This window comes from Ambystoma mexicanum, chromosome 11 (assembly GCF_040938575.1).
Source record: "Ambystoma mexicanum isolate Mex_15411 chromosome 11, UKY_AmexF1_1, whole genome shotgun sequence".
NCBI classification, from domain to species: Eukaryota; Metazoa; Chordata; class Amphibia; order Caudata; family Ambystomatidae; genus Ambystoma; species Ambystoma mexicanum.
Genome location: NC_090934.1, coordinates 934,347,506 through 934,370,300, shown reverse-complemented (window position 1 = coordinate 934,370,300; position 22,795 = coordinate 934,347,506). Strand labels below are relative to the sequence as shown.

General features: G+C 46.6%; 2 protein-coding genes across 5 annotated transcripts in view; one reads left to right on the top strand and one right to left on the bottom strand.

Moving 5' to 3' along the window:
* The window catches only part of LOC138503942 (malignant fibrous histiocytoma-amplified sequence 1-like), a 299,412-nt gene extending 291,515 nt beyond the window's left edge, over positions 1-7,897 (top strand). The window contains exon 11 of one of the 2 annotated variants that reach the window (XM_069624051.1): positions 7,451-7,897. In XM_069624051.1, the coding sequence (XP_069480152.1) occupies positions 7,451-7,465 (15 nt within the window). In that variant the 3' untranslated portion in view covers positions 7,466-7,897. The remainder of the gene's footprint in view (positions 1-7,450) is intronic. The other variant, XM_069624052.1, reaches the window with a different exon arrangement.
* A 5,630-nt stretch (positions 7,898-13,527) lies between these two features.
* The window catches only part of IRF7 (interferon regulatory factor 7), a 77,062-nt gene continuing 67,794 nt past the window's right edge, over positions 13,528-22,795 (bottom strand). For all 3 annotated transcript variants that reach the window (XM_069624048.1, XM_069624050.1, XM_069624049.1), the window contains exon 12: positions 13,528-16,567. In XM_069624048.1, coding sequence (XP_069480149.1) covers positions 16,403-16,567 — 165 coding nt within the window. In that variant the 3' untranslated portion in view covers positions 13,528-16,402. The remainder of the gene's footprint in view (positions 16,568-22,795) is intronic.

The window sequence follows — 22,795 nt, the reverse complement described above, 5'->3', positions numbered from 1 at the left end:
ATTTATGTTTCCTGCTCACTAGGAGTCCTGGCCTGTGTGGTGTCAATGCATTATGTATTATTGAGGACATCACCCTGGTCTCCTATGTCAACCGTATGCTCTCCTCTGAAGGACCCCCAACTATTGCCGCAACTAGTCCCTTTCCTTTCCCATATTCATCAATCCAACTGCAAACTGTCTAGCCTACTCACCCCCTGCCAATCACTGTAATACCTTGTAACCCTAGACCAACTCCCACCTCATTTGCTTAGGGGCCAGCATATTGAACAGCATCTCATGGCCATCTAGCATCCAATGTACTCTTGCATGGGAACTCCCCTGTACTCACCCCAACCATAACAATTGCTCCTCGCTACTTACCCAGTACCTCTCCTTATCGCTCCCCCACTGCCCCGGAGGCTGTACCTGCACCCTTTGTCCATGCAGTTTAATTCATTCTCCCCCCACGCAGTAACTCCACTGCCCTCCTCATTTGTCAATGTACCCCTGTGTTCACCCATTGTAACTACTTTCGCCCCGCTCTTTGCTACGCACCTCACCTGATCCCCCCCCCCCATTAAACCAGTTGTCATACCCGTGTCCTCCGTCCTTGCTTTTCAATTCCCTCTGTAACCCTGCATCCCTCCTTCTAGGCCTATGCACCCCCAGGCTCTCCCATATCATCACTGTTCCACCCACTGAACCAGGGGCCGCCTGTGCACCCCATCCATGCAGTTCAATCCACACACCCTACTACTTCATGTAGCATCACTGCCTACTTTATCTCCTGGTGTGCGGCTCTGCTTCCGACCTTTCACCCTTGCGCACATCCTGTAATATAGCCCCTTTTTGCATGCCATCATTTTTATTTATTTATTTTTTTATTTATCCTTGAAATCTTCCCCTTCCTTTCATTTTACCTTTTCTCTTCTTTCTTTTTCGTTTTTTGAAGCCATCCTCTCAATCCGTGTGCAGAGAATGCATAATTTGACACCGCTACAATGCTCGCCCCTTCCCATTAAACTCTTCTTCTTCCTATCCAAACTTTCCCAGTTAAAATAACCTTCTCTCCATCCTCGATCATCCCAGTTTCCCATTAGTCTAGGCTTCGTTGTTGACCCGCATACACCCCATCTTACTGTAACCAAACTCAGCTTTCACCCAACCAAACTTCCACTTAAGCCAACAATACAGAGGTACGACAAAATTATTACTGTGTTGCTGATCATGCAACCCCACCAACTTCTTGACCCGATATGCCTAACCCCACTATTCCTTCCTTTAGGAACCCCTTCCACCCAGTCACCGCTACCCCTCCTGCTGCAACTCCTTCCCCAAAGATTTTGCGGCTACATTCTGCCTCCTGTCCCACCCCCCAGCCCTGTCCCGGAAGGGGCAACCAATAACTGGGCCGTAAAAAGGCACTGGCCGGGCCTGCAGTATTGACAAGCTCCTAAACCACAAGGCCCAGAGAGGCCACACAACTACTACACACCTGTTTCTTGCTCTATGCCGGGCCTGGGCCCGATACCTCAGGCCCATTAACACTAGAGTAGGCCACCCCTTACTTCACTTTAACTACTGCACTCTTCTCTCACTTAACCAATCACCCCTTACCTTACCACCAGTTCTCTGTCCTCACTTTAACATAGAAACCAAAATTATTTTCACCTTCCCTCCATCTCAATCCTTCCTTCTCGATCCCTTCGCTCACCCACCTCCAAATCTCAGATGGACAGATGCTCCACCAGGTAGAGAGTGGGGGTAGATCTCTCTCCCCTGCAGGTGCCTCCCTCTGGAATGACCTCCCTGCCCCTCTCAAACTTGAGCTGGACCACCTGAAGCTCTGGAAGCAGCTGAAGACCTTCCTCTCTGCTTTTCTCTCTCACTCTCCCCTGCTAACCAACCTGTACACTGCGCTGACTGGCTTCTCTCAGAGTCACAGGGATATATAACCCCTGCACTGCCTCCAGGCCTACCGCACACTAGGGGCTCTATGTGGGCCCTACAGTCCTCTTCCTCCTTGCACTTACACAGAGCAGCATTGCCCCTAGTTGCACTTACTCAAAGCATTGCTGCCCTGATTGCACTTCCCTCTTTCCCCCCTGGCACTTCCCCTCTCCCTCTTCCTTCCACTTTGCATCTCACACTTGCACAATCCGTATGACACAAGGCTTAGTAAGATCGCTGTTTTGTTCTCCCTTTCTGTTCCCTCCCACATCTTGTAATTCCGTATTCTATCAACTTGTAGACAAGCTGCACACCAGCACACTCTAGCACTAGAGGGCAAATAGGCAGTAATAGAATGTCCTTCTTTCCTTCTGTCTCCTTTGTATGCACTCTGAATTTCAAGGCATCTCCTGTTGTTTTCCCGCAGTGACTCTCCTTTGAGGGCTTCTATGGTTTGACGTGACCAATGTTGCTATTTTCCAAATAAGTTGGGGTATCGTTCCAATTTTTGTGTTATAATCTCTTCGCAGGGGCGAACCCTAATGAACTTCAGGCACCCTATTGTGTGTTTTTTACACTAGTGTACAGGCGCGTTATAAAAGACTGATCATATCCTCCTCCCCCGCCCCCGGCTCATCCCAACTGTCACTCTCTTTATCCTCATTATCCCTTTCAATCCACCTTCTTGGCCGTCAAGTTCACCAATGCCATTTCATTTATTAATATTACCTAGCCAATCCTGTTGTAACCTGGGATATCCACTCTTCCTTCACAATTAATATTTGTTTTCCTTTATTCTTTCAATGATCACTATATTTATCTAATCACATCCTTTCCCCACCAAATACCCCTCCAACATCCTTCACACCACCAACCTTACCCTACCCTCCCCAAGCAACAATGCACCTTCAGTTCAAATCTCTGCTCATCTCCTCGTCCAAACCGTCCTAGCATGGAGCACACACCCCATCGCTGCTGCACCGCCACTGTAGGTGAGCCATCCAAATCTCTCCCCACTCATTTTGCACTCTATCACTGCTGCACCGCCGCTGGGGGGGGGCGTCCAAGATCTCTCACACTCTCTGCAGGTGATAGCATTTCGGCCATCCCCCTACACCAAGATATCCAGCCCAGGGACATACTTTTCCCCTTCTGCTACTGTTGTAGGAGGTGGGCGGGGAGCTGCCCTAGTTCCTTCCCCTGCTGTGGTTCACTGGGATGATGGCGTTCCACCAACTTCATCCCTGTGGACAAACTTGGGGCCGTAGTGAGCCCTTCTACCCACCCCTAAAGGTGACCCTATGGTCCGCCTTCGGCGGCGCTCCCCCCCCAGCATCCCACACATTGAACCCTCTGACCACACTGCCGGTGGTACTGCCCATTACTCTTGTGGTCCTACCTGGGTGGCGCCCCACTCTGGCCCTCCCCCTCCTCCCTAAATCGAGGCCCCTGCACCCCCACCCTGCTGGAGACACCCCATCTGCCCCATGGAAACCCAGCACCCATTGTGGGTTTTTACCCACTATGAGAGTCTGCAGCCATTGCTTTTAGCTCACTGTACTTTTCACAAAGGAGGAATATCCATTTGCATATCAGTCTTTATCCCACCCACAAGGGCAGTCCAGCACCAAAATGCCAGGCAAACCTCCTTTGAAGAAGAGTACCAACAGCAACCCCATACATGTGTTTCAGCCTTGTTGGGCCTCATCAGGGAGGTGGAGCTCTACTATGTTAGCACCTGTATTATATGTATCCATTCCTAGGCAATTGAAATCAGAATTGGTGTTAGTACCTGCTAATCTGGGGTGGAAGGGTGGGGGCTCATTCACGCAGCAGTTTTCAAGTGTGTGGCTTCAGGCATGAAGGAGAGTCCCTCTACCCCTGGGGTGCCCGCAGTATTGTGCTATGTGGCCCCCTGAAGAACAGGACTTTCATAATGAAGTGCGGCCCACTTCAAGCAACAGAAAACAAAGCTGGCCACACTTCATTATGAAAGTCTTTGAAGCCTGACATGTTGCTGGCATAGGCGAGGCGTCCCAGGAGGGGGGTAATTGCCTTTCTAATTGATGGCCTGTTCCCCTCCTCCCAGACCTCCGGCAAAGAACTCTTTGCAAGGGCCTTAAAGGTGCTCCTTAGCCCAGCCATCATTTGTGCCTAGCAGGCTCCACTCCATTTGCACTGCCTGTGTTCTTTCATCTGTCCTGAAAGGGACACCACAGGATGCAATGGGCCATGAATATCACTGGGGTGGGGCCTATCACTGATCAAGCAGGCCATGTACATGGTGCGCACACATTAGTTTACCAAATGTGCAACTTACAACTGGTAAAAAAAAAAAAACAACTAAAGACATTTCCAAACTGAAACATGCTTCTGGAATTTACATTCATTTGTTTCCTTTGAAATATGTTTATTTTTTTTGTCTGTCACAAATACCCTGTTGTTTTTGTCCTTTCCTTTGTGTTTTTTCACAGGATATATTTCTAAAGCTGCTATATGCTTGTCAAGCTGCGTAATCACAAATAAATGCTTCTTTTGCACTGACAGCAGTTATCAGGAAATTAAACTGTGGGTTTGAGTGCCAATTTTTGATTTTCACTGCGTGAGCAAAAATTTCCCCACCCTCACCCTGAATATAAGCAAGCTAGCAGCCTAACATATCCCCTGGCCGCATACATTTTATAGCACTTATTTTTATAAGGGATTGCAAAGTCATAGGTTTTGCAGCCAGTTTTAAATATATAACATATAAGCAACAGTCTCTCAACTTGCTGAGCTACCCCGGTAGCTTTCTTCTGTAGCACCAGTCTATGAGTTCATTAATGTATTCAAAAATCACTATTACCAACAGTGCAGTTCATGTCCATGACTTCAAAGTCAACAGTAGTTCATCTCCATCCATACAGACCCTGTGCATACATTCTTTGACGGTGCACCAGTGGCACTTCTCCATAATGGGCAGGTTGCACCAACCCACGGCTCTAGACACAGAGGAAGGCAGAGGCTGTTCCAGAGTAGGGAGCCAGCCGAGGAAAGAGATCGGCCACCGGCTTGCTGTTTAGAGAAGCGCTTGACACGAAGAGAGTTGGCACTGGAGCAGCATAGAGATCTGGAGCGAGAGTATTTGGTGAGAGCCTATTGTAGATACCGTGGTCCCCAGCCCCAGAAAGCCTTATGGATGATTCAGAGGGAGTTGAATTTAATCCTTGCAGCAACCAGGAGCCAGTGGAGACATTTTAGGGCTGGAGAGATGTGGTCCCCGGGGTTGAGGCCAAGGATAAGTCTCGCAGCTCAATGGATTTTATCCAGTGAGCCATGTAAAAAAGGGGCATTTTGCTTCCCCAACCTTGCATGGCCCATTGGGGATGCTGGCTGATGAACTGCATGTGGGTATGTATGAGGGAGGGTCTCCTGCACCTCCTACCACATACAAAGGGAGATGGGCTCTTAGTCATCAGCGCTCCGGCTCTTGGGTTCATGTGCACGAACCAGGAAGCGCTCTTTGCTTCTTTTTTATGCTACGCAGGGGCTGTAGCACTGGGAGGAAACATCAGGACCAGGGCAGAAGGTACTTTAATTTAAATTGTGTATGTCATTGTGTGTGCTTGCGTTTTAAAATTATTCCCGGGGTGGTGGGGAGGAAGACCCTGTGCCACCCCCAACACCTCTTGATTGGTTTGGGCTCCCTTGCTACGCTCGATCAAACTGGCATATTTGGGGGAAATATTTACACCCCTCCAATTTAGTACACAATTTTACCGACACTAGTGCTATAAAGCATGGTAATAAGCAGTATAGAAAAAAAACTATATTGGTTATATTTTCTTTCATGGCCTGTACACACTACCTTTGTATGATGCTTCAAATAAAAGTATTGTAAAGAGAACATTCATTTATTACCCCGGTGACAAAGCAATGCTGATAGTGGGTATTGAAGTCTTTTGTGGCAGTACTTCTGAAAGCAGGGGTGTTTTGTGGTGGCGTGTGGAGTCATGTAGTCAATGTGGGCAGATCACTCATCAGCCACATCTGCACATCTCTTTTTCACCTGCAGGACAGCCAGTTCTGCTAGGTTACTGCTGCTGGCCGTGCGGGATGATTCTGTTCTCACACTATTGATAACATGTTGAAGCCCGGGGCCAATTCAGTTTTTCTTCTGGCTTGTTAATAACGTGTACTACAGAATTGAAAGCACGAATAGCCATAAAGACAAGAAGTACACCTCAAAATGCCCATTTGTTCCCCCACATACTTACTACAAATGTCTGAGGGGGGCCGTAATTTCACCACGTGCCCCGCCCGGCTACCCCACACAAACAATCTGGCCCCCGGTAGATCGCTTGTAAGGTACATTTGGCCCTCTGGCAAAACTAGTTGTGCACCCCTGCTCTACCCCATCCTCACAGACCTGTTCACAGATAGCCGAGTGCCACAAGCAGCAGGAGACACAGCGTGCCGCGCACTACATTGCCACCTGATGGCCACCACTGTGCACTGCACCCGGCTCACAAAACCCAGAGCCCCAACAGCTACGCAGCTCCTGCTTCCGCCCTGGCAGGGGAACAAACCCAGACACTGCTCGGGTGGGCTCCACTGCTACCCGAACCCCACAATCCACTCCCAGGAAAGCAGGAAAACAAGACCCAGCCAGATCCGAAATATGAACAGCCCCCAACAAAGCGCAGCCGGCCACCTGTAGCGAACCCGACAAAACCCCAAGCCCCCTCACGTGCCGAGGAAACCCATGGTAAGCTGCCCTTAGCACTAATAAGGGGAGGGGGCTGAAATGGCGGGTGCATAGAGCCCTTTCCCCTTCTCACATGGTTATCTACCTGACCACAAGAAAAACATTTGGTACTACTTTCAGAAATGTTTCTTAAATGCGACCTCCCCCCAAAAGCCCCTAAGAGACCTCATTCGCCCGGACTGCACTGCCCAAATGTCCCCCTGGTACACCTTCTCCCCACCACTTCCCCCAGATCCCCTGCTCCCCACCCACTCCCGTGTGCCCACTAGGCTGCCAGGCTACCCGAGCAGCGGTACCGGCGACGGTCCAGGCAACACGGAACGGCATTAATTGCCAAATGTTCCTGAACCATCGCCGGCACCCGTATAAATAACCTGAAGGGGCAATCTATCCCCGGCACAGCTCCCTGGTCGAGTGCAGTGCTCGAAATCTCCCCGGGGAACAACGCGTACCGCATGCTCCCCAGGGCCCCCCTTCTAAAAGTTCCAAATTACAAATAGATGCTTCCCTTCACAAAGGTTGACAGTTTTGGTCATTTACCTATTTTTACTGCAATTATTTATGAGTAAAACAGTATTTAATTTTCAAAACACCATATGAACATAGTACAATCCAAACAAAATGAGTTACATGAATTCCTGATCGCCACAGAGCATGGATTCCTTGGGTAAATGGGCGAGTCTACGTGCGCGGGATCTCACTTGGGTCCTGTTTTATTGTAATGTTCTAATGTGACAACGGCTTTGCGCTCACATTGTTTCTTTGCTTTTCCAGAAAGTGACAACGTAGCCGAGAATGCAGTTTGGCCGTCAGAGGGAAGAAGGCCTCGTGTTATAGCCAGAAATGGGAAAGGTCAAGTTCAACCTCAAATGGGCTTCTGCTTCTGATTCTGGGGCAGAACGAATTAAAGTCCGTCTGGAACATTCTCGTTCTCGGACTGTTCAAGACTGTATGATTTTCTTCAATATTATAGTTTTCTGTTTCTTCATTTCTGTATTATAGTCTGGAACATGGTCATTTGTGGTTGGTCTCTAGGATTGTTTGAAAATGAACCCTCACACTTTTCCCTGATCCCTTACACTTTGTGTTAAATGTCACTAGTGATCTCTGCTGGATTGTTATTATTGCACTGCACCCCCAGGTTCTCTGCACGCCACCATAATGTTTTTCACAGCTTTGTCCTTGCTGCGCAAAAAACACAAATAAAATACTGGATATTTACGTGCGATTACATAGTTTTGATTTCCTGGAATGTCGTTTTGCTCCCGATTTATTCTGTTCTTTATTAATGAAACCATCTAGGTCTCGATTTCTGAGTTTTACACGAGTCTGGAATCTACGAGTTTTCAATTTCCTACATTTAGGTGGATTCTCTGAAACATTATATGTGTCACTTTATCCAGTTCCAGTGCGACTGTCTCTTCAGTTCTGTGCGGTACTGTATTTCTCAGTGTCAGCCATTCTGTATTTGCGTCTGGAACAGTCACATTCTGTTCTTTTCTATGGTGACAATGACCGCAGGACGTACAGGTTGGTACTGACCCAGGCGACGCAAGGACATTACCGAAGGCGTCGGATTGTTACCATGCCGTTATGGCTCACACCCTTGGCCATTATCGTCATTAGCAGTCACAAATTGTGTAAGATGTTCACACAAAAAAGCTTTGGGGGACATCCATTGCATGAGGATCCATTCATAAAAGAGAATTGTGCTCATATAAACATGGCAGTCAGTGGGAAAAGCAAAGGATGGCTTCAGGATGTGACCCTTTTCTCTTTCCATGGCAGCCATACCAAGATGGGGGTTGCTGGGTGAGTGTCCTGGTGGAGGACCGAGAAGGGCCACTTTGAGGGATGCAAGTGGGTTTGGGGCAACAGATGGAAGTGGGAGGAAGGAGGCAGAGAGAGCGAGGGGGGAGGCAAGATCTTAGCAGCTGGTGTGAATTACGGATATTCCTGGCTAAGAGCCTCATCACGAGTTGGGTGGTAACGCCGGCGCTATTGGCGCCAGCGCTAATAGCCCTAGCGCCAAACCCCCCAAGCTATTAGCTCCGGATCACGGGTTTGCCAGAGGGTTATTGCCCATTTCCCATTGGGCCCAATGGGGAATATTCGCGCTATTACCGCCGGGGGATTTCGGCAATTTTGCCGCAGATGTCCCACCAGCTCAGAGCTGGGGGAAAATCCGCCAAAGCCATGATCTGGCGGCCCCTTAAATGCAGCGGCAATACTGCTGCATTGTTCCCGCCAGACTCGTGATGAGGTCCTAAGAGTAGGGATTTCCGTCTTGGAGAGGAGGAGTGTGACGTCCCTTTCTGCATCGATTGCCAGTTAGCTGTTTGGAGATTTTGTTGTGTCTTTAGAATAAGGTGTGGGTTATGGGTGTTCTGCCCTCTAGCTGCAAAAGAGCAATTATCCACCGCATCTTGAAAAGGGGCAAACCGTCTAAATCCTGTGAATCTTATAGGCCTACAGCTTTAACTTCTGGGTTATGTGAGATCATGGAGAAGATGTTATGTGGAAGCTGGTGTATTCTTCAGAATCCAAGCTAAAATTGTGTGCACACAAATTTGGTTTTTGAAAGAATAGATCAGTTATGCATGCAGTGCTTTATTGGACTACTGGTATTTAGTAGGTACTAAGTTGTAGGGAATTGGTGGGAGCTGCTTTTATAGATTTAGAGAAGGTATATGGCATGGTGGAAAAGGAAACCAAAGGGAAATTGTATTCCTGGATCAATAATTATTTGGGGAATCAAACATTTTGCATCAAAGTGAGAGACACATGGTCTGATATCTTTCACATGGAAAATGGTACTTGAGGTAGAGATGTTGCATGAATACTGGTGTATGGTTGGATTTTGGGCTGATGAAGGCATAATATGGAGAAGGGGGTGACTGTTTAAGTATGTTACAAAAGAAACTGCAAGCAGCAATATATAACATGGAAGAGTAGTCTAATGGGGATTCACGGTGTCTAGTGCCAAGACTGTGGGAATGCAGAATACAGTTCAAAAGGGAAAAAGCTGCAGCTAATCTGCACCTGGGAATGAGAGGAAGGAATGCGACTCAAGTTATGGAGTCCAGGTACTTGGGGGAGATACCTGGATGCCCGAACGAACTAGAATGCACAAGTGGAAATGCCAATTAAAAAATGCCATGGGTGGCTGAATTCGATGCGAGCGGTCTCAGGTCTTGAATTGGGAGGAAAATCAAAAGTATGAAGTTGACGTATATTGATATGATTAGAAGTGTTGAGTACAAGTATTGGAACGTTAGAATAAGTCGCACATTGACACAGTAGAACCCATTCAGTCAAGTGTGCTTAGGTGAGTGGCCGGCACTGTGTGGTCCTATTGAAAGGAAGCAGTCCAAGGGCTGGCTCTGCCTTGCCTTTGGATTTTAGGAGATTAGCACTGAATGTTAGATATTGGGTAAAGGGCCAATCATTGAGTGGGTGGCATCAGGTTAAGAATTGTCTCAATGAGAAGTGAACACATGTTTACAAAGGAAGGAGTTTGGGAAAAGAGCCAGCAACTTTCACATTCTGCAAGCTGGGATACATATTGACATGGCTGCCTATATGCTAGTGGAAAACCCTAATAGGTTGAGGTTACTTTAATGGATGATCTATGACTCTGAGATATGTATGGAGTTTGAGGGGGCAGTGCTGAAAAAGAGAGGTAATAGAGGGGGAATGAAAAAGTTGAGAGTAGAGTATGTGGAGGCAGAAATAGGGAGGCAATTGTGTACTAATGGTTTTAAGGGCCCAGTAAGGAATGTCATGGGTATGGCCGATTATATAAAGGAGGCGGATGCGTAGAAGATAGCTATATTGTTGTACGCGTCAATGCGTGCAGCAGAATTGATGACTGTTAATATGGCTATCATTAGGATTAGAGGGAGCCAAGCAGCAGTGTATGTGGACTCTGGGTGCTCTGCAAGCAATTCATGAGAGGAGTGGTGATAGGATGGATAGTGTGTTACATAAGTGTGCAGACAGAGGAGTCAGTATAGAGTGGTCTTGGACTCCGACTCCTAGTGGGATCCCGGGGCATGTTGATAGGGTGGCATGGGAGGCAACACAAAGAGACACCCTCGATATTGACACCCCTTTAAGGACGTCAGAAATCCAGGCGGGAGCGAAACGGAGCAGAAAAGAAATGGGGAAGACCATATGGGATGAGAGTATGAAAGGGAGGCATCTATATGGTTTATAAAGGAAGAATCAGGTCAAGGGTCGTCTGCGGAATGTTAGTACCTCAAAACAAGGGCAGTCAATACGGAACAGGTTGTGAGTAGGGCATGTACGTTTGCAGGCATGGAGATTTAAGATGGGTAGATCAGCATCAAACGACTGTGAAGAGTGTGGAAGGTCAGAAACAGCAGAGCGTTATCTGCTGTTATGCGAAAAGAACAAAGGTCAGAGAGTTATTCAAGAATAGAATGAGTAGAAGTGCTGTGGATATGTCAACAGAGTAAGATGGTTCAGGGAAGTCAGGGGACGATTATTCTCAAGTACGGTAGAGAGACGGGGTGAGATTTAGCGAATAAGACTAGGTCATCAAAGGAGAGATGCAGGAGCAAATCATCCTCAAAGACAGAAATGGACAGCTTCAGGTTACGAGGAGAAATCCAATAAGAAGAAGAAGAACCTGGATGTTTGCGGCCTGCGGGTGCAAGTAGAAAGGCATTGCTCTCCTGTTCCCTGCTGCATGATTTAGGCTCATAGTGGCATTGTGGAAGACTTAAAAGACGGAGCCAAAGTGATACTTGAATCATTAGAGCGTTTCACACAAAAGGGTTCCAGACTGTCACTGCACACAGGACAGGCATCTTGCTTGCATCTCTAGTTACCTGCCCTCTTTGCCGCACATCCATGTTCGCCTTTTGGTGCAGTCTATTGAACACAGACTGGATAGCGAGATCAGGCGTTTTCTCACTATAGGTGGGAATGTGCAACTGTGATTTGATAGCCTACTCCCAAATATGGTGCCACCCTTTCCAACTCATCCATCATTGATCGGTCAATCTCCTCCCTCATCTATTTGCCAACTGTGTGTGGCTCTTGGAGGCTCGAGATTCCTCCTGTCTCATTTGTTTACCCGCATTCATCTTCACACAGCCCACTCTTGGTTCTGGCACTTTTGCCAGGTCGCTTGTCACCCCCAGATTATCCTCCCGGTCTACTAGGAAGGATGTTTCAAAACTTCCTGGTGAAGAAGCCTCGACATTTGAAAGACAGGCTTGAGCACAGCCCGAGTACATCACCCAACCATGCACTCCAGCACCACACAATCACGCTACTAGAAACCGCCCTTACAGCACGTTGCTCGGGATCAGGGTGGGAATTCACTCCCTTTCTTTCCATTCAACATTTGTTTGATGGACAATCAATTATTACACATGCACCCCTACGACCATACTCGCCCTCATCCCACGCATACCTTTCCATTTGCTTATCTGCCTTTTATCTATCCTTCTGCTTCTCTTATCCCCTCAATTTTTCCTACATTTTCTTTCAACCACAGGGCACTGTCCGGTTCACCCTGGTTACAGGCACCATATGACACTATCTGCATAAGACCCTGCTCTTGGGCCCAGCATCAAAGCTTTTCTACAGAACATACTGAAATAGCTCTACAGCCAGGCCCAGCCGAACACTGCCTTTGCCACGCTTAAGCAGTCTATCAAACTCCTCCTGCGCAACCAGCAGAGTTAGCAGTTTCCAGATCAAGCTACTAGTGAAACCTCTAGCTCTCCTTAGCACTCTGATGGCCATTCGGAACCAACTGTTCCAAAGACGGTCCAATGGGCATGCTCCACCCAACAGAAACACCTTCCAATGGTAGCTTGGCATCTTCCTGGACAGTGCCAATACTTACCCCCTTAGGTTTGAGGACCCGCCCTCAGAAAGTCCTTAGTACGCAAGCTGAAGGCCACCCAAATGACATCCCTCCATACAAACAACGATTTGCCTCCAGTAGACACCCAACTCCTGCACTTTTTTACTCTCTAGTGAAAAATGTATGTTGGAACAGAGGTTCTTCTTTGTGTAGGAGACTCAGAGAACTCAGAGTCATTTTAATTATACAGAAATGAGTCAGGGGTATGGGGGTCTTTCTATCCCCAGCAACCTCCTTTAGTCATGACCTCTCCACGGCTCGCGGTCCTCTTGATACCCCGTGTAACAAATATTAGATGCCAGTAATTCTGATGCTTGGGCTTTTACGCTTCCAAGGCAGGTGAGACCCGGGGACAGGCAAACCTGTGATTTCTGCACTCTGCCCAGAATAGCGGATTTGGGCAAATGATATCCGCAGACTCTCCCGCCCCCATTTCATTCTCCGCCATTACCCCCTCGTTGGCAAAAACAAGCACTTGCCGCACAAATGTTGCCTTTTGTTTGTTTGCCATGGGCGTTCAAAAATGTCAGTCATGCCAGAAGCATGAAAAGTTTCAGCCTTAAAAATAGCAGGAAGGTTTGCATGCTTCTGGCCAACAGCTCCCCTAAATGACAAAAGATGCATACGGGCCGATGAGGTCGAATTTGGGGCAATTGTGTTCTGCCAATGCCAGTGGAACTATGGTTGGAGTCTGCCACTTATGCCTCTCCAGAAGAAATGTCACCCACCCCTAGGGGAGAACAGTAGGATGTGAGAATGCACTCGCGCCGCCAGTTATTCCTCCCTCTGGGAAACCTTGTATCAGTCAATGTACCTAGATCATGCAGAGCAACACTTTCAAATGACTGATAAACTCACTCTATGTTTTAACTTTTCTAGAACAAGAAAACTCTGAAAGACGCAAGTAAACAGGATTAGAAAGGTACACTCCATTCTGCACACCCAATGGCTGTTGAGAATATATATATATTATCTTTATTTGCAGACAGAACAAGGAGAGCTAACAATGTTCCGACAAAAATGAATAAACAAAGCCTGCATGGACAACTGCAGGCAAACAACTACATACAAAACTAATACATTTCTTAGTGCAAATTCTTAGTGCATTTCGGATTTCCTTGAGTACTGTCCAACTCCTGTGCAATGCATTCTGTGACTTCCTGTTGGCTGATCCGTGTCATCAAGCAGCGCCACATGTTTGCGTGCGGAGATATCAGCAGTGCGAGGACTCTGGTGATAGGGCTGTATTGGAAGAGGGTGGGGTGAGCGAACAAGGAGACGTTCATTACACGCTGCAACTGTTGAGGTCCTCTGACCTTTCTACTTAGGTCATTTTAATTGGAGGCGACTTCCTAAATCGAATTCCCGAAATCAAGCCTTTAGCCAAGTTATTTATGGGTTCCCCTCCACCCGTATGTCTACAGCGTGAACAACAACCTTCCATTTTCATAGACATGGCCGCACGCGTTGATTTGTTTGTGCATACCCACAAACTGTTGACCTGGTTCAACAACTGTCCACTTGGCCCGATCCACAAGTTACTCATAGCATGATTTTGGACCTTCATAGTGCAGTTGAGGTATAATGACCTAAGGTGTGCAGACTTCGGTTGTGTAATGATACTAATTGTAACTTCAACACTGAATTTCTGAGAACGCAACGATTCCCCTCACTTTATAGCATTCCCCTCTGGGGCCATTCCAACACTTGCGAGTGCAGAACAGAAACAAAATGGCGTCCAATGAAGGAATGCAACTACTCGCCCTCCCGCCGCCATTTTAGAATGTTGCGAAGACTCAAAAACCACATTGCTGGACTCTTCTATGTCGACTTTTTTTTCTGGTTCTTTCTTTTAATGGTGGTTCACCTACCACACCCCTACTACATGCTATCCCATCTCTCTGACAAACACACACATAAATATAAAACGAAACATTTCGGCATAGACGAGTCGAACACACAAACACTTGACAATAAACGCACAATAGCTGTCATGCTTCCTTCTGAAACCTTGACAGGCACATCATAGGACAAAGCATGGGTTCACCACAATATGGCAGTCCAGGCACCATTGGTAAACAAAAACAATACAAAAACACTTCAGTATGTGAATAGTCATTCACATTTATGTAGCTTTTTTACAAGGGGGACGTGGGCGGAGTGTCGAGCCTGGAGGACATCCAACTGACTACTGCTATATCGAGGCAAGGAGGGGATATGCAAGATTATAGTAAATGAGGTGCTTAGTTAAAGGCTTAGTAACGGAAGCAAAATGACGTATAGGGGCAAGAAAGTGGGCACTGGATAAACTGTACAATACAATAATTTACTGGGTGAATCGTACCAGTGCTCCCCTCTTTCGTTCACTGATGAACTGATTTAGGGAACAGCCCGCTTTTCAAAACCAGCAGGTTGGAAGAGATGAACACACAGCCGTGCACGGCTAGTAGCTCTTGCAGTAGTGCTGTTCATGAATAGACTGCATAATGAGGTGATGTGGACAGGCAGACATAGGGCAGGGCAGTCGGCATGACCTGACACTCTGGATGCAGCCTCACTCAATGGGGTTTAACAGGGGATGGCTCAGTGGCAAACCACTCTTCACTAATGACCCCACCGAGTTAGTGGTTCTGACTTGTGATGAGGTCGCACACCCTGAACAATGAGATCACGGGAAATGTGTTTGGCGAAAACAAGCATGGCCTCCCAAACCCTCAATTTCAACATCAAGGAATATTGGGTCTTATTTGAATGATGCATGTGGACACATGACTTCAATGAGGACACCTTGTAGTGCGGGATTGGGCAGAATCCAAACCCCATAGCAACATAACTAAGACATTGGTGATCCTAGGCCAATGGGTCAAATCATCAGCGAAAAAAACATCACCGAACATGGCATCCTAGTCAAAACGTGTATGATATCACCCCAAACTAATAATACATATCATTCCAATTGAATCTGTTATCTCAAACTCATGGACGCTCAGCCGTGGAAACAAACCATTCAATGGCTCGGCACATTATCCAGCGTTGGATTTCCATGCTCAGTGAATGCCAAGGCACATATACAGTCCAATTCAGCCCACTCCGCCTCCTCCATCATTAGCGTTTTCTTGCATTCCTCTCAAGAGATACCCGCAGAAAAGGATTTTTTTCGCTGGCATACAATGGTAGTTGGAGCACACGCCATTGAATCCCATAGGCAAACACCTTCACAAGGGACACACAACAGCGCTACGATGGTGGTTTCCACTTTTGGAGTAAACCGCCCAACATGGTCACGGCTAACAAAGTGAACAGGTGCTCTTCCCACCCACTGCCGTCATGTGCCTACCCTTGAGGTCAACATCGGCAGCATCTACTGTAACATGAGACATAGCAGTGAAAACGTAATATATAGGTACCGGACCTGTGCATCAGGAGGCCCTATGGGCAACTCCTTCAATGTCTCACCCAAGTGGACCTTCCTCTTGAAACTGGGAGTGTGCGACTGGCATGGGCTGTGAGATTAAGGAGTGTTAATGCTATTCTCGCAGAGAGTTTTTTTTGGTCTGCAACCAATACACACTGTCTTGCCTGCACCAATGGGACTTATTCCCCTGGCACCAGATTCTGCAACTTAAACTTCCAATTGACATATCAAGCCCCAATGCATACATTCAGATATGTGGCGGGCAGACAGTCCTTCAGCCCACACTATCAAGTAGAGTTGGAAACAGAAGTTTGTGGTCAGGCCAGAGAAGTCTTTCTTCTGAGGGTTCGAAAAGGCAACATCTTTAGAGCACTGCCCGATGGGCATTGGTGGAACCAAGAGCCGTTCAGCACGGCAAGTCAATGTCCATTAAGTTGGCCGAGTCCAGGAGATCAAAAAGGCTGATGGAGCTGCCGTTGGAGATCTGCAGGCTGACGGTCTCGCTGTTCAGAGAGGAGGCGCCTTCCCCTTGGACGACCTCGTGCAGAAAGCTGCAAAACCTGGGCACGATCTGGAAAGGCAAATAACCAAGAGTTACGATGGCGGTCACCAGAGAATTCTAATATCCGACAAAGAAATGAGAACGCTATGCATTGCATGATCATGGAAGGGTGGCAACCCCGCTCCTCCCCAACGCTACCTCTCACGGATACACCTATCAAGATGGTCAGTTTTGGATACGGTGTCATATGCGCAAGAGAGGTCTCCTACACTGTCACATAGACTTCCTAAATACAGTATTGAGGTTTAGGTTTACAATTTAAAAATACAAAGCTAATTAGGCTAAGATCAGCAGAGTTCGAAGGTTTAAAGGGGCACACCCGATAGTGACTACATTTGCATTTTGTGTGTCGATGCATCGTATGTGCGTGACATACTGAAGGTGATTTCTGTTAAACGGCTGTAGATTGTGTTAAATTGTTCATTCATATTCAATATTAAAATTGTATTCTGAAAAAAATTGGAACTAGTGAAAGGCTTCCACCCAAGGAAAACTATTACAACAATTACAAAAGGTGGCCACTCGGTGCTGTCTGATGGACTACAGGAGTATGATGTAATGGTCACAACCAAGCCAAGCTGTTCTCCTGCCGGAACCCATTGTCTCCAAACTAAAATCATGCAAGCTTCATCACTAAATAAAACCATAAAGTCTACCTTTGTGGGGAGATAGGAGATTAAATGCTAAACTGTGGAAAGAGCGGAACATGGGAAACAGCATGATTCTGGGCCTTGGTCTACACAGACCAATGTGATGGCGCTTACAGTGACCCAGAAAGGCTTGTGATTGGACACAATGGGAAGTTCCATTCTTCAAAGTGAACCTGTCTGGTATTTGGTTTTGCGGTGTTGCTAAAAAGAGCAAACAATGCACTCTGCCAACACTTGCCTGATTGCTTAGGTGCAATAGTAGCGGCAATATGGACCCGGATTGAATGAAAGACACAGAAGCTTCCCTCGTGGCTACCAACGCAGTACAGAGCACAGTTCAGTTATCTTCCAGTTAATTCATTATCAAGCTTTCATACTGCACCAATAGTTCATCCTTGTCAGAACTCTCCTCCTGCAGCTGATTTTCCTGCGCTATCCTCTTTTGACTCTTTTTAGGATTGCAGTCTATTCCATGCTACAGAACACTTTCAATCTCTCATTAATCCCATTTCTTCTTATCATCAAAGTTTATTTTCTCTCCATAAGAATCTGCTCGCCCCTCGTGCACCTGATCCCACTCTTTATTCGTCACGGGTTGCTTGTTTTACTTCCCAAATTAAATATGTCCACTGTTTGCTTTGTCTTCCATTTCTCATGTCTCTGAGGTTTCACTTCAGCTGCTAGTCCAAGAAGCTACTCCTTCTGCTCTTCCTCTTGGTTCCGTGCCTGCGGTGTACCCACGCCACTTCAGGATATCCTCAGCTAGCACTATTTAACTCCTCACTTTACTCTGGCGGTTTTCCTTTTTCTTTCCAGCATGCAATTATTCTGCCCATTTGTTAGTGTAGGCCATTAGGCGGCGCTTGCTCCACCTATAAGCTGAAACTATTGCATTAGAGTACAGATATGGCGACATAACGCTTGTTCTAGGTGCCGTTTGGTTATTTGCCCACCTACTTCTCACTTTTTACTTAAAGTGATTGACAAGACAGCCAGTACACAAGTTCAAGTATATCTGGAATGGGCTACCATCTTACACCCTAAGCAATCTGGCTCTCGCTCACACTACAGCACTGAGAGTGCATTGTTGGACTTAAAGTCTAACATGTTGAACATTTTGGATAGAGGGAAATCGGGGCTGCTGGTCTTGCTCGAGTGCAAACAAGAGTTGTATTCACAAACTACATGTCAATTAGAAATGATGCCATCCGCATTAAAAAAAAATCAGCCCCGGGAATCCCAAAAACAAGAAAAAAACTGCACTGGCCTCCTGTAGCAGCACGGGTACAGTTTGTCCTGTCCTTGTTGTTCCATCTTAAATCTTCCTATGCGCCCCGATGCCTGTGGGTTTTTGGCGCGTTGTAAATAAATAAATACTGACTGCTCATGGCCATGCTAATCCCCATGGCCATTCCCACCCAGTTCCTGCCCCTCCCTCCCCAAAACCCCTCCTCATGGGAACTCTTTGAGCTCGCTTTTATCAAGTCTTACCATCAAACATTGCACGCAAGTGTCTGCCAGTGACCTTTTAAAAGCCGTCCTCAAAGTTAATGACTTTGGAGCAGTAAACACGCTACTCGGTTTATAAAAATGTATTAACAAGGTCTGCTTTCAGCCCCACGATTTATAAGCACTATGCGTCTCCTTCAATGAAGTCCTGTTAAAAACAAGCATAGGCAAAACTAACAGTTATGGCTTGTGTTTAAGTATTAGGCATTTGCCAGGCACTGCTATTAGAAGCCCACGCACTCGCATCATTTTGCACCTGCTACCATCAACGGCCAGTTAATACCACTAAGGCAGTGCCTGGCAAGTGCCTTTCCCATGCCCACACAAACGCCCAAACTGTTGGCACTGCCAATGCTTGTTTAAAACTACTATAGACTCCTGTCTCCACTCCAAGTATCACCCTACTTCTCTTCTTCCTTCCCAAGCTTCTGGAACGGGTTGTTCATGTTCGCCCTTCTCTCTAAATTACTTCTCCCCTCAGTTCAATCCAGTTTTAAGCACTCCGACGTGACTGAAAATGCTCTTCACGTTACCAGCGTCCTTACTTCTTCTCCACACTCCAGGCTAGCCTCGCTCCTTAGTCTCCTGGGCCTATAAGCAGCGTTCAATATGGTGATCACTATTCCTTGCTCCTCTCGTTCTTCTCTTGGAAGTTGTGAAACGGCTTCTCTTGTTTTTTTCCTATCCATTTGATCGTTCTTACTCTGTGTCCGGGGCTGGTGACCACTTTTCCACTTCCCCTGTCCGCTATGGTATCCCTCAAAATGGCAGTCCTTGGGAATATCTTGTTTATTCTTTCAGCTATTGTTCATTTGTTTGGTCTGTATTGTCATTTGTCTGCTGGGGATTCCCCGCTCGTGGTTTCTTTCTCTTCTTTCTATGACCAACTCCACTCGACTGTTTCTTTCTGTCCGCTATCAAGTCTTGGAGGCCCGCTCACTCTCTCCATCTCAAATCGTCTAAGACGGAGGCCTTTTCTTTCCTGCGGCTTCTCCTCATGGCTGTTAGCCTCCTTCTCTTATTTATTTTCTGCATCTTTCCTTCTCATCCCCTGCTCTTGAGCCAGGTGGCATTTCTGATTCCTCTCTCAGTTTCTGTTTACAGCTAGTCTACCTCTCCTTCCTACCGTTATTGACTTTATAAAATCCGCACAAGCCGGTCCCGAATAAGATGGGCTGGCAAAGCAGTAGCGCTGAAGTGCCTAGCGAAACACATGACACTTGGCACATATGCACTAGCCCCGACACATGCACTTACCAGGGAATATATCATCAAAAAGAAGTCTACTTGAATTAAATACATGATCAAACTTGCAATGGGAATTTACACGAATATGCTTAAAAACTAAGTAGGCTTAAAGCAGGTTAAGTTAATTGTATTGAACACATTTAACATTTATCTCACTTTGGCACTGCACATAAAAAGGTCTGTGAGATTTTCCTGGTCTGCTAAAATGTTCAAATAACCATTATGTTTAAATACCTAAAAAGCTTAATCAGAGCCAAAATGTGTTACGCACATGTCTGCCTATGATCAGTGTGTTCTGCGCATGGCTAAGAAATAGTAATCCTTTTTATTTTCTTACATGTGAATCTCGAGTATGCCCCATTTGGTTTAGGAAATGTTTTGTGTGCAACAAATCCACAAAATGCTTATCGCGGAAATCAAAGAAAATAATTATGAGATATTTGTCACAAAAGTGTTGGGTCCCATGGAAATACACATGTGTATACCGCATGATTTTGAACATGAAAACCTTCAAATAGATCTGTTTGAAATGATAGGTTAAAGAGGAATTCTTTTTCATATTTTCCTACTTAAAGTGTCACGTGACTTTAACTGTGGTGGTGCTCCTGTGAGGCAGACACAAACACATATATTGAGGCATGCAAATTGTTAAGCCTGTCCAAAAGAATTCATCAGTAACTGTGATACTGAGACTAGCACTAGGGCTGCGAGAATGACAGCCAAGTGGCGAAGATCACCACTATTGTGCACTAAAAGTTGTTGAGAAACGCACAATCCTGTTTCCTTTCACAGGGGGGGCTCGTGGCAGATTCTTTAACACTCTCCGAAGAGCGTGAAACTGTCCTTGACATTTTTTCCAAGTGATTCATGTTTTCACAGGTAATTTATTTCCATCGGAAGATTCATCTGGCGGGCAGTCTTCTAAAAAACGACTATGTGCAAGTGGAACACTTACTTAACAATTAAACTATCGACCTTGGGCTGGGCATCAGTGATTTTAAAGATATGTAAAATATTACAAATGTCACCTCTACTCCCCTCATTTCGAATGTAGGGCAGGGCATCTAAATGGAAAGGTGTGTAAAACATTACAAAATGTTTCTAACATCTCCAAAACTGTGCCCAACATGCCCCTCATTTTATTCTCCCCTTATGCACCCCCTTAGCCCTCAAATATGTCCTTCATTGTCCGCTGATGTAATATGTCCCTATGTCACTCTAAGACCCCTCAGCAATTAACTGACGAGAAATGTGTTAGCATCCCCATGTCCCACAGCATCCAAAGCCCTTCACTGATGACCAGCTGCCCCTCAACTGCATTACAATGCCCCTCCTCCGTTACCAAATCAAACACTTGTAGATACTCCAATGTGACTTCACTGTAAGTAAGCAACTACCGAAAAAAGATTTGGGTTTGTAAAAGACATGGCCACTGACCACCTAACTGTGGAGGATGTGTTCATCCGCCTCCTCTGCAAGATCCAGGATTTGCACAGGATGTGGAAATCCAGACAGCACCAGGTAGAATTGCAGGCCTGCCCCGTAGCAGGATTTCCTGTCATGGCTAAGCTGCTATGTGGACTTTGATGTATCTAATCATTTACAGAATAACATCTTTCTACTCACCCAATAGGTCTGGTATTATGTACATTAGCTCCTTAAGATTTCGCTCAAAATGTCCTTTTCTACTTACCTAATACCACCCATCAGTCCCCAGCAATCATCAATGTGCCTCTGTTTTGTCCCCAATGCTCCTATTCTGTGTCCAATATGACCCACATTAACTCCGTATGCAGGGGTCTGCAACTTGTTTCTCTCTGGGTGTTTTGGCCTATGACTCCCATGATCCATCACCATTGACTATGCTGGCTAGGACAGGTGGGATTTGTAGTCCAAAACATCTGGTGAGCCAAAAGCTGCAGACAACCGCCCTATTTTGACCATCATTAATCCAAGAATGGCACATCATTTGCCATGATGTTTTACCTTGATTTGCTCCCATGTGCTACTGACTTGACACCCACATTTCTAATCATCTGCCCTATTGTCAATAGTGCTCTGATGTTCTTAATTAGCTCCCAAAGTCCCTCATGAGTTTTTAAATATCCTGTAAGTCCCAGTACTGCTTCTATTATCCCCCGACATAACATTCGTCCAATATCCATGATCCTCCTGCGAGACCAGTAAATGGCCTGCATTTCCCTGCTAGGTCCCGTATTATTCACCCAATCACCTTAATTAGTCTCCAAGTGCTTCTTCGTCCCACAATGCTCATTAGTCCCCCAGTCAGGGCTTTAATTGGGCCAGGGCCTGCCGGGGCTGGGTCCCGACAGGCTCCAAAATCTCGTTTTGAGGCTGGGGCCTTGCCGGGGCCCACTGATCTCCCCTGGCAGCCCAGGCCACTACACGAAAAAGCTTTTTTTCTATATCCTGAAGCTCTCGCTCGTGTGCGAGAGCTTCAGAAAAAAATGCCTTTCAGCCATAATGGTGGCGCTGCTCCTGCGAGGTATTCCTTTAAGCAAGAGATGTCCGTGCGCCTGCGCCACCATTATGGAGAAAACGTGAGGCTGTTGGAAGCAGAGGCCCTGTTACCTAAATCCTGAAGCTCCTGTGCATTCGCGGGAGTTTCAGTTTTCATGAAAACAGCCTCCGCTTCCAGTGGCCTCACCCTTTCAGCCATAATGGTGACACTGCCCGTCCCCCAGCTGGTGAGGGCCAGTGCCACCATTAAGGCTGAATAGGCGAGGCTCTATCCTCTGCCAGGCAAGCCTATAGAAAATAAATGCAGAGTGCTGATCTCTGCAAAGGGCTGCCTGCAAGGGGTGCCAGT